The sequence below is a fragment of the Asparagus officinalis genome, chromosome 3, assembly GCF_001876935.1.
Source record: "Asparagus officinalis chromosome 3, Aspof.V1, whole genome shotgun sequence".
In the NCBI taxonomy this organism is placed as follows: Eukaryota; Viridiplantae; Streptophyta; class Magnoliopsida; order Asparagales; family Asparagaceae; genus Asparagus; species Asparagus officinalis.
The window spans coordinates 49,489,016-49,500,880 of NC_033796.1; the positions used below are offsets into that span (position 1 = coordinate 49,489,016).

Genomic DNA, 11,865 nt, shown 5'->3' on the forward strand with positions numbered 1-11,865 from the left:
ATAGGCTACCCGGCAACGTGTATTAGACGTTGACTTATCCCTACTTAGGCTTCGGGATGAGATACCCCAGAATCGAACTCTGGTGTCTTTTCTAATCGGTAAAAGACTAAACCGGTGATGCGTGTTAGGCGTCGGCATATCCTTTCTTAGGATTCAGGATGAAATTCCCCATGCGTGTAAGGCGTGGATTTTGGCAACGCGTGTTAGGCGTTGACTTATCCCTACTTAGGCTTCGGGATGAAATTCCCCAGGTTTAGATCCTGATGTCTTTTTTCAATCGGTGAAAGACTAAACCGGCAACGCATGTTAGGCGTTGACTTTTTGGTGTTATTAATAACAACCTGCCACAATGTTGAATATGTGGTCTTTCGTCCTTTTTACGGTCAAAGACTAACCGGCCATGCGTGTTAGACATAGGCTTTGGGATTTTTGGCAAACCCCCAGCCATCAACGGGTTTGACGTGCCTTTACCGATTACCGTTTGAATCGGGCTAGCATGTGAATTATTAAAACCCGTTTCACATGTAACGTTGTGCTAAGAGAATTGCTTCTCTTAGACTTAATGCTATGATTTTGAATACATAGACTTCGTCTTTCTCACGGGAATAGACTACCCGGCAACGCGTGTTAGGCGTTGACTTATCCCTACTCAGGCTTCGGGATAAAATTCCCCGTGCATCGAGTGCCCGGATTTGACAATCGTGTCTTTTCTAAAAGCAAAGACAGATTGAGGATCGGGAGAGGAAGAATTTTATATTCTATCTCCCGGTGCTGAAGAGGAAGAATTTTATATTCTATCTACAGCTGGAAAGGAAACTCGAGGTGGGATCTCCACCCCCAGAATCCGGAAGGATGAAACTAAGAGTGGGATCTCCACTCCGAGAATCGAAAAAGTTCGAACGACACTTCCTTTTATAGGATTGGTCATTTGAACCCAAAGAACCCCTCATTCATTGAGGAGAAGACCCAATTTCAACCCTAACTTTTATAGGTTTGGTGGAAAAGGGGACAAAGGTGGATTTTCGTTTATCGAGAGTGAATTGTGATTTTGGTCCTAACTGTAGGGTTTGACCAAGTAGGAGTTTTGAGATGACCCTATCTGTAGGAATGTTTGATCACTCGATTTTGAAAGTGGACCTCTCGTTCATTGAGAGAATCGAGAGGGGATTTTGGCTTTGGCCCTAACTTTTATAGGTTTGACCAGAAAGTAAAGAATAGTGGAATACGGGTAGCAAAAAGAATGCCAACTCGTATTATCACTCACAGGGAGACTTTGAATGCTAGGTGATCATGACCTAACATGTTGAGCCTGAGAGATGCCAATGACTGGCAGATAGAAATGTTGGTGGATCCACTGTCGTTTAATTTGATCAGCGGATGGTTTGGTGAGGAAAGATTAACCTATCAGAGGATTGGATCTCATCTCACAAAAACAACTCATAAGAGTTAGAGAATAAGAAGAGACATTCTGACCTTCTGAGTTCGAATGTAGATTTCTCCTTCGTCAATTCCACATAGACCGGGTTATCCCTGAGAATACCCATGTGGTATTCTTTCGGGAACTTCCCGATGCATTGGATAATCCACCCCCAGTTTCTCTCTTGGAACTGGGTTTGACTTTGTTATCTGACTGGGTTATCCTTAAGAATATTAGCAGAATATTAGTGTAATATCCTCCAGGAACTTCCCGTCAATGGTAGGAAATAGTTTAGACTCATATACTTGTTGGAGTATCGGGGAGCAGTTTAACCTCTTATACCGGTCGGAGGATTGAGAAGCAGTTTATACTCATATACTCATCGGAGTTTTGAGAAACAGTTTATACTTGTGTACTCTTTGGAGTATTGCCATTTTCAATTGGCTTACCCTAGCGTTATAACACCGGCTTCAACCAAGGTCTGGATGCTATTCTTGAGAGCAAAGCAATCCTTGGTGGGATGGAGGATCCTCCTGTGGTACTCGCAGTACATTGGATCCGCAGAATCGTCATCTTCCTCTTGATTCGTGATGGGCGGGAGCTTGATTTTGTTGTTTTCGAGAAGGGTCTCGAAGATAGCTGGAACGTCTTCGTCTTTGAACGAGTACTCGTTTTGGAGCGTCTCGTCCGAGCTCTCGTGCTGTTCCCAGGATTGCTGTTGCGACGTTTGATTATCGTCAATAACAGTTGCAGGTGCGTCCCCTTCATCATGAGGTATGAGATCCGAATCCAGAGGGTCGACCATCAGTTGGCTCCTCTCGGCTTTCTTCCTTTTAAGGAATCGTTCGGCTTGCTCCCCTCGAGCCTTCAACTCCTTCCAAGTATTGAGCGGCTCTATTCCCATCACGTCCAAGATGTTAATGGACAAGTTGTTCTGACAAGTCTGCAAGATGAATTCCTCCGTGACGGGATCCTTGCAGTTCATTGCCTGATTGCGGAAGCGTTTGATGAAGGTATCCACCGACTCTCCGCCTTTTTGTTTCTCGTCGAAGAGTGTCCTGATCGACACCTCGGTGTCATCATCGAAGAAATGGGCGAGAAACATGCTTTCCAAGTCTTCCCAGCTGTTGATGCTTCCGGGCTTGAGACGGCGGTACCAATCGAAGGCAGGCCCGCGCAGGGTGCCAACGAATGACCGAACCATCAAAGGTTCGTTGCCCGAAATTACCCCTAGGTGGGACTTGAAGTAGATCAGATGTTGAGTGGGCGAGCCTTCCCGTTGAACGGCGTGAAGTTGATGAGGTTGAATTTTGCCGGATACGGGATCGAATCCCACTCTTTTGGGTAAGGACACGGAATGCCGGTCCTCTTCACCTCTCGAGTAGACATCAGGGCTTCGATTTTTCTTTCGAGCTCCTTTATCTTTTCGGCCTCACCCATATCCTGTTTTGGACGATTTTCGAGAGAAATGATACGGCCACCCCTGGTGTTGTCGTCACTGGTGGGTCCACCCCCAGCGTTGTTACTTTTAGTGGGGCCACCCCCAGTACTTTTGGGTGGTGCGTCGGCCATGATGATTTCGTCCACTTCCGGATTTAGATATATTTTTCTTTTGAGCTCCACTGTAGACTTTTTGGTTTAGATATTTGAGAGTCTATTCTAGAAGATGCAAAGGCTGTGTGCCTTATTTCCTTTTATCCAAACCTTTCTATTTGAGACTTGTTGAAAAGTTCCAGTGTATTCATTTCAGACATTTACTTGTACTTCAGTATATTAGATGATGAAATACTAACTTGATCTCTATCATTATCCTCAGTTGTTCCTTGTATTATCTTCTACTTGCTTTTGTACCTGCACCTGTTGTTGACTCTACTAGATAGATGTTAATTGTGATGGTGAAACATGTTATTGCACGGTGTGGTGCAAAGCAGGTTTGACATTCTTGGTTTCACCTTGGACTGCAGCCTTGTGTGAACCCAGGGGCGTCACAACTACCTGGCAATCAGATCTGATCCAGAAAAATCGGGCAGAGCTTCATCGATCCGCGAGGGGATCTAGAAGCCTGAAGCACCTATCTCGGATAAAGCGAGATATTTGCTCTTCTTAGGATTACCGGCGAGGGGTAATGCTAAGGACCGGATGCGGGTGATGTGGATCTGATGAAGAACTCTCCTGTGTTGAAGCGCTCGACCACTCTTCACTACAGCAGGGCTTCGCCAATTTTTCTCCAAAACTCCAGATCATAAAAAAGTGAGGCCTAAGGTTCCTATTTATAGGCAAGAGGGGGTACAGGGCGTCGGGACACCCCTGGGGTGTCTAGGCAAAGCCGAGACCGGCTGCTCACATGGGTTCTCAGGTATAACGCATTCGTTTGTCTGACGCGTCTTCTTCTGAGTGTTCATTTCCTTGTTGGCCTTTACAGGAGTCTCACGTTCGGGATCACACCTTTGTGAGGGTGAAACCTTAACAGGCTCCTGATTTTTTGCACGCACCGCCGAGCTGGCAGTTGCAGAGATCACTTTGTTATGAGATCGTGTACGACCCCCAGTCTGGATGTTGGCTCGGAGCTCCTTCAACGATCCCCAGCTTTCCTTGACGTTTGATTGTTTCCGCCGTAAATTCTTCGTCCGAACTCGGATTTGAGTGATTCCAAGTGCGTTGGAAGTTTGACGAAGAGTTTTATCCGCTCTAATGGTTGGATTATCTGTAGAGTGGACAGGATATGAAGGGCGTTGCTCTTTTTGTGAACATCGTAGGGTTCCCGATTGGCCCGTGCCTTCGTTATTCCGGAGATCGTGTACGACCCCCAGTCTGGATGTTGGCTCGGAGCTCCTTCAACGATCCCCAGCTTTCCTTGACAAGCGCTTTCCCTCGATTCTCGGGTAGAGCATCGATGTGGTTGTTCAGAGGATCCCTAGTCTTGGGGAAATCCACGCTGCGGTGGGGCTTTACCGAAGGTTCGGGACCTGAAATTGACGAAGGTTGGAGAGCAATATTACCTGCTTTTACCTTAGGCGTTGATTCGGCCTTTGGCATCCAAACTCGTTCGGATCTTGGCGATCTCTTAACGGCCTTTTCCCTTTGCGTTTCTTGTGCCTTTCGCATAAGGGTCCGAGCATACGCACGCAAGGCGCGGCGCTTCTGGATTCGCTCCTCGAGAGTAGAACGGGTTCTTTTGACATGAAAACTCCTGTGGATCGGATAGTGACGTTCATCGTCGCTCTTTAACACTGAGCTGTTCGTGGAGACCTATGAGCAATTTTCGATGCCTACAGTGCTGCAGCCCCTAAATTGCTGATCTATGTGATTCAACCCTTTTTTCATGTAATTCTTATGCCAACTAAGCACAAAGAGAGAGAGAAATAAATATAAAAGCCCAAAATACCATCTTCCTCCTCTCTCTTTCTTCTCTCCAGATCTAAATATGGTCCTCCTTCCTCCTCTCTCCTAACCCATTTATTTCCTCCTCTCTCTCTCTTCCTCCTTTTTTCTCTAAGACGCCGACATCCTCCTCCACCGTCATCGACCTTACGTGTACGCTCCGGTCATATTGTTTGCTCCTTTTCTCCCACTAAGTTTCCCTAATCTCTCTCTCCCCCCTTTTAAAAAAACTAAAAAATGCATAATTTAAATCATGTTAACTCTCTAATTTAACTTGTTTTAAGTCTAATTTTATGTTAAATCCAATTTAATTTTATGTTAAGTCTAATCTAGTTCATGTTAAGTCTAATTTAAATCGTGTTAAGTCTAATTTAAATCATGTTAAGTCTAATTCAACTTATTTTGAAGTCTAATTTTATGTTAAGTCCAATTTGGTTCATGTTAATTTCAATCTAATTCATGATAAATCTAATTTAATTTCATAAACTAAAATTAAATTTAACATTGTTTGCGGAAAAAGTTGCTGTATTCATTGCTGCATTCATTACAACTTTGATCGTTACAATGAAATAAAAAGATAGCCTTTTTATAAGACCGGTACACAATGAAAACAAAAGAAATGCAACTCCTTTCAAACAAACGCAAGATCTGTTTGTCATCTCTTGCTTGCGTGGGTCTTTTGCCTGTGACGGGGATGTTGATATCCGTGGACCACCGGGGCACTCAGATCTGGTCCGGATAAATCGGACAGAGTTTCGTCTATCCGTGAAGGGATATGGAAACTTTCTGATCCGGATAAATCGGACAGAGCTTCGTCTATCCGCGGAGGGATATAGAAGCTTCGAAGCGTCTATCTCGGCTAAAGCGAGATATCGGCTCTTCTTAGTATCAACGCTAAAGGCTAATACTAAGGATCTGACGGGTGATGAAGGCTCTGATGTAGACCACTCCTCTCCTTGTTGAAGCTTACGGGCACTCTCCAATGCAGCAGGGCTTCGCCAAGGCTCTCCAAAAAAATCCTCTTCCGGGTGCGTTGGATGCGCGACGAAGAGTTTGATCCGCTCTGGTGATTGGATTATCTGTAGAGTGGTCGAGGCATGAAGGGCGTTGTCCTTTTTGTGAACAGTGCCGGGCTTCCCGATTGGTCCGGGTCTTCGTGATTCCGAAGTCCTATCCGCTCATGTAACTCGTCGATTCACTTCAGTCGTTCGTCGACGTCGATTAGGCTCATGTGGATTGGATGGTGACGTTCATCGTCGCTCGTTAACACTGAACCGGTTGTGGAGAACTATAGGCAATTTTTGATGCCTACAAACATGAACTAAAAAATAGACTTAACATGAACTGAAATTAGAATTAACATGCACTAAAATTGGACTTAACATGAATTAAATTGGACTTAATATGAAACTAGACTTAAAACAAGTTGAACTAGACTTCACATGAACTGGAATTAGACTTAACATGAACTAAAATTAGACTTAATATGAACTGAAACTAGACTTAATATGAACTAAAATTAGACCTAACATGAACTGAAACTAGACTTATCATGAACTGAAATTGGACTTAACATGAAACTAGACTTAACATGAACTGAAACTAGACTTATCATGAACTGAAATTGGACTTAACATGAATCAAATTGGACTTAACATGGAATTAGACTTAAAATAAGTTGAACTAGATTTAACATTAACTTGAATTAGACTTAATATGAACTGAAATTAGATTTAACATGACTCAAATTGGAATTAACATGAAATTAGACTTAAAATAAGTTGAATTAGACTTAACATAAACTGAAATCAGACTTAACACAAACTGAAATTAGACTTAACATGAACTGAAATTAGATTTAACAGGAACTGGAATTAGACTTAACATGAACCAAATTGGACTTAACACGAAATAAGATTTAAAATAAGTTGTATTTGACTTAACATGAACCAAATTGGACTTAACATGAAATAAGATTTAAAATAAGTTGTATTTGACTTAAAAGGAATAAATTAGACTTAACAAAAACTAAAATTAGACTTAACATGAACTGAAATTAGACTTAATAGGAACTAAAATTAGACTTAACATGAATCAAGTTGGACTTAAAATAAAATTTGAATTAAAATAAGTTGAATTAGACTTAATAGAAAATAAATTAGACTTAACATGAACTGTTGTTTGACTTAATATGATTTAAATTAGACTTAAAATGGTTTAAATCCTGTAATTTTTTGTTTTGCTGAGTTCTTAACTGTCAAGAGAATCTGAAAATTATCTTTTCTCAGGAGCTTTTGTGAGCTAAAATAAAATAGTATGAAAAAGAATTATAAAACTCAAATACAAGAGTGCTGAGGAAACTCAAATTATGCACTATGCTAAACAACTAGGCTGACACAAGCAACTAAAATAGCCCAGCAAACAATTAGAAATTCTACATACCATTTTAGTTATGGCCCATGGAGCGTGAGTAATTATATACCATTTTGGACCCTGCATAATTACGCTGACACAAACAACTCCGCCCCCTAATCCACCAAATAATTCTTAAATAAACATTTGACAAACTGAAAAAAAAACAATTAGCCTCCACCCGTTAGAGCAAGCGAGAGAATTCAAAATCAGAATACTATAAAGATTGAAAAGAATATTTGTTACAAAACGCATTGTTACCAATGTAAATCGATATACATGTATAACGAGGGCTCTAAGTCAAGGTAAATACCACTAGATATCAAAGAATACATCAATAAAGAATGAATTACAGCAATTCAATTATGTGAATCTACATGTGCATCTTAGCTGAGCTGTAACAGGTTGATGCGAGATAAAAAACCGTGTACGAGGAGAACAGCGAGGCTCAATGGCAACAAAGCATAATTTGTGTTGCGTGACGAGATACTGACATCACTTTGCTTAGTATTGACATACTCATTATTGTTGCCAGAGGATGATGAAACATTCACGGGTAAAGAACCTGAATACCAACAGAAAACAAAATTAGATGATCATTTGCAAACTGGGAAAGGGAAAAAAAATGTTTCGTGTAGTAGACTTACAGTCATAATTTTTCCAGCCAATGCGCTGATTCGCCAAATCGTAAACAATAATCTTGTCTTTAAGAACAAGGTCTGCAATAGGGGGGAAATTTTAGCGAAAATCAGGATATTAGATGGTAGATAAAACAGGGAATTAAGTAAAGACATGGCTGGGCATGATAAACATCAAGAGTGCCGAAACCAGAAAAGTATGAAAAAAGGGGCTAAAACCAATCTTGAATTCTATAGTGAAAAAAAGGGTTTGAAGGTATTTCCATCTCTCTTTAACTAATTGAAGCTCAGCATAAATGTATGAACCTAACCATTCTGACATTTTACATCATGAGTTTTTAGAAACCTCTTCTAGTGTATATAATATGTCGACGAAGGAATAAACTAAGGTGTAAGTTGAAGAGCTATGACCATAATTTTTCATATGCAAGCTTAATCATCATCAATAAAGAAAAGAGCCGAGGGGGTCATGTATCAATCTTTTAGAAAATAAGGAGAAAGTGTTAGTATGCAAACCTCCTAAGATTGTTGTTCCGCCTTCGATTTTTTGCCAGCCAATACACCATATAGTAGCATTACCCTGAAAATAGGAAGACGAAAATTGCTTTAACTATTTAAAGCACCTATTATCTTAACCTAGTTGATCGAATATATTTTAGTTAAAGCATTATACACAGAGCTCAACTTACTTCACCCTGTTGTAGAAGATAATCTCTAGGCTTCAAGTTGAGTGCTGCGTTCCCCGCAAAATTGAAAGTAATTGGAGGAAATACGTGGTCAACGCTGTAAGAAATTTTATAAAAATGAATTGAAAAGGTAACTCAGCTGGTAATTATACTTTTTACATCGCTGAAATACGGTGAATTTGTTAACGTGATAAGAATAAGACCTGCTAGTTGTAGCAAAACACTGGTAATCTGTATTATTGACAGGCTGGACCTTCGATGACTGGATTGAAGAAACTACCTGCCGAAAATGTTAAAGAGTAGACAGAGAAAAGAAGTTAGTTTCAAGTTAATTTGAACTTTTAACAAGAAACTCATTGGTTCACTAACAAATTTGAACAAAAGGAAGCCTCATTGTCAAGAATCATAGCGCGCAGTAGTTAAACTAAAATGAGAAATTGATTATCCGATAAAAAAAAGACTTACTGCATTGATAAAGGGATCATATGCTTTTTCTGCTATGTAAGCCAACGTGGTCCCAGAATCAACAATTGTTCCTTGTGTTGTTGATGTCGTTGATGTCGAAAACACCGAGGAATCAATATTTAGTTGTTGCCCATTGACATGAATGCTTTCTAGATTCACGTTAAAATGGGGTCTGAAGATATGAAGAGAAAGAGAGTCAGCATCATGTAAATATAAAGATATAAACTGCAATTTGCAAGAACAATGATGTTACGATTAGAAGCAGCTAATCTTCTTACTGTCTATGCTTCCACAATAAACTAAACAATAATTTCAATTAATTACTCATTCTGACTGAAATTTGACTAATTAATCTCATTTACATTCCCAAGGTTTTATCAATATTTACTAAGCTAAATTCAGCAAGGCAATAATTTCCCAGGTTACTTTGGACTCATCCACTTGACTGATAGAACCCTATCCTACATAATCTACATGATTTGTATATGTTTCACACCGATGCACTCGCTCTAAGTAAGAGCTTCGTTATACAGTCAGCTAGCTAGAAGAGAGAGTATATCGTTTAAAAACTTGGAATTAGTACTAGAAAGTAACTTACGAAACCTGTTCATAGTAAGTTCATATGTAATACAAGAAATAAATTAACATAAAATATAAATATTTTGGTATAACAAATTTGAGTTGATAACAAGTCAGTAAATAGTTGATCAAAGTATAAAAAAATTCATGCACACTTCTACCACCTAGCTGTATCCATGGACTAGTGCCAATAGCCAAAATTCCCGGACACTCGTCAAACATGTGCTGGACATTTTCCTATTGTATTCTTCTTTATGCTCTATTTTTATTTCAATCACTCATTGGATACATATGGGTCACGTTTTTATGATTGATAAAACACCTATTTCAATTCACATTAATTTCACATTTAAGCATGAATTATATCGGCATATGTTAGAAGCCACAAGTGTGGAAAAGAACATCAAATTAATGACATGAATATAAGTTATGCATTTTCATGGGTTCACATGTATATCAATTTATTTTTTTGAAGGAATTTATCTATATAAATTGAAGCGGTCTCCTCACACAAAAAATTATGATGATATACAAAATGTTTAGATGTTCCTATGTTATAATGCCCACTGTTTCGTCTTGGACGAATCGTATGCAAGGAATGCATCTTTAGGCGATAAAATTAGCGATTAGATTGAACACTGTGGTTAATTTTGAAACTTAAAGAAGATAAATATGTGGTTAATTTTGAAACTTAAAGAAGATAAATATCGAGGAATAAACAAGCCCATTGCTCAATATAAAACATATAGGTCTCTAGAAAAAAAAACAGGTCGACATAAAACTTGGTAATGACAATAGAAACTAGGAAACACAGTTGTTTGAAGAATATATACATGCGAAGATGCAACTTTTGAAAGGGATTATGAACTTACTGGTACTGGACAAGTGGGGTATAGACGATGCCAGGTTCATCTATCTGACCCAGGACTAATATACCTCCACCTTTGTCTGAACCTTTCAAACAATGCGAAAACACTCCTGAAGAAACCCCAGCAGAGGAGAGCTGTGAAATTACCGATATCTGTTGCTTTCCCAACCCAAATATCCCATCAACTGCCATACTTGAATTCGTTAGCCGTCCAGACTGCGAGTTGCTGCATCTGTTGAATCAAATTTCATGTTACATAATTGTTTATGCAGTAGTCTTAGCGTATTAATTTGATAGTTCTAAAGGAAATATATATATTAGAAAGCATCATTCTAATCTTTTTTTTTTTGCCTTTTCAGATAAGGGCCTGCTTGGTTCAAACAACCCCTAGTATGATAATGCCTTGACCATTGTATAGTCTGCATAAATTAATTGTTTATGAACTGGAAATGAGCATTAATTAACCCTTACCAATTGCACACAATTTTAACTATACCTCAACGGAAATCTAAATCAAAGTGAGAATCAATACCCAAAAATAACTTTAGCCGACGAATTTGCAACCTGCTGGTCATTCTTGGCAACCGTGTCGAAATGCAACGTATCGGATACATAATACCCCGATGTAGCACTACCATCTCCGTACTGAAAAGAATAAGAACACTGACTGCTACTTGAACTCAAAAAGGAGCAAGTACCCTCTCCAGTTTGAATTGCGTTAGTACACATCTGATCCGAGCAACTGAGCAGCGAAGCAGTCGACGAGCTTTTCGGATCGAATAACTTCAATTGAATCTGCATGTGGAAAGATATATGCGTTTTACATAAACTTTCTAAAATTAAAAATTATGAGAATTTTGAGGGAGTATGAGGATTTACATCGAGTTCACTGCTTGTTGGGCATCCAGTGCATCCGTTACAATTTACCCATAAGACGTCGCTGCCTGTGTCTATCTGAACATAGAACTCTTTTGCAGGGTTTCCTAATTTTACACGAGTGAAGTAGAGCCTATAACCCAAAAAAAAACCCAAATTAAAATTGCTGATTATAATTAATAACTGTTCTTCTATAATAGATCAAACCTCAAATATCAGAAAATAAACAAATGAATTGAATATTTTCCCTCAATTTCAAGAAATGCATTAGAATAGAATTACAACGGCACAATCAAATTATAATGAGACAAAAATTTAACCTTTGTTTGAAAAAAATGAAAAAGAATCTTGCATGAGAAATCATCGTAGGTTATTTAAGTTCACACAATATTTCATAAAAGAACTGATTTCTTATTCCTGACAAAGACGCCGACAATGACCCAAAAAGGAAAGGGCGAAGTGAAATTACCCGGCAACGAACGGACTCGAGGACCCCTGAACGGGGAAGTCCACGACCCCCTCAGAAAGAAACCGCCGGTGCAA

At 39.4% G+C, this 11,865-nt stretch overlaps 1 protein-coding gene across 1 annotated transcript in view; it reads right to left on the bottom strand.

The window, feature by feature from the left end:
• Positions 7,073 to 11,865, bottom strand: part of LOC109835080 (aspartic proteinase-like protein 2) — a gene marked incomplete at its 5' end in the record, with an annotated part of 11,211 nt that continues 6,418 nt past the window's right edge. The window contains 12 exons of the mRNA XM_020403076.1: positions 7,073 to 7,099; positions 7,241 to 7,344; positions 7,635 to 7,775; positions 7,858 to 7,929; positions 8,365 to 8,428; positions 8,538 to 8,631; positions 8,738 to 8,814; positions 9,000 to 9,171; positions 10,451 to 10,678; positions 10,979 to 11,241; positions 11,326 to 11,455; positions 11,792 to 11,841. Coding sequence (XP_020258665.1) covers positions 7,073 to 7,099; positions 7,241 to 7,344; positions 7,635 to 7,775; positions 7,858 to 7,929; positions 8,365 to 8,428; positions 8,538 to 8,631; positions 8,738 to 8,814; positions 9,000 to 9,171; positions 10,451 to 10,678; positions 10,979 to 11,241; positions 11,326 to 11,455; positions 11,792 to 11,841 — 1,422 coding nt within the window. The remainder of the gene's footprint in view (positions 7,100 to 7,240; positions 7,345 to 7,634; positions 7,776 to 7,857; positions 7,930 to 8,364; positions 8,429 to 8,537; positions 8,632 to 8,737; positions 8,815 to 8,999; positions 9,172 to 10,450; positions 10,679 to 10,978; positions 11,242 to 11,325; positions 11,456 to 11,791; positions 11,842 to 11,865) is intronic.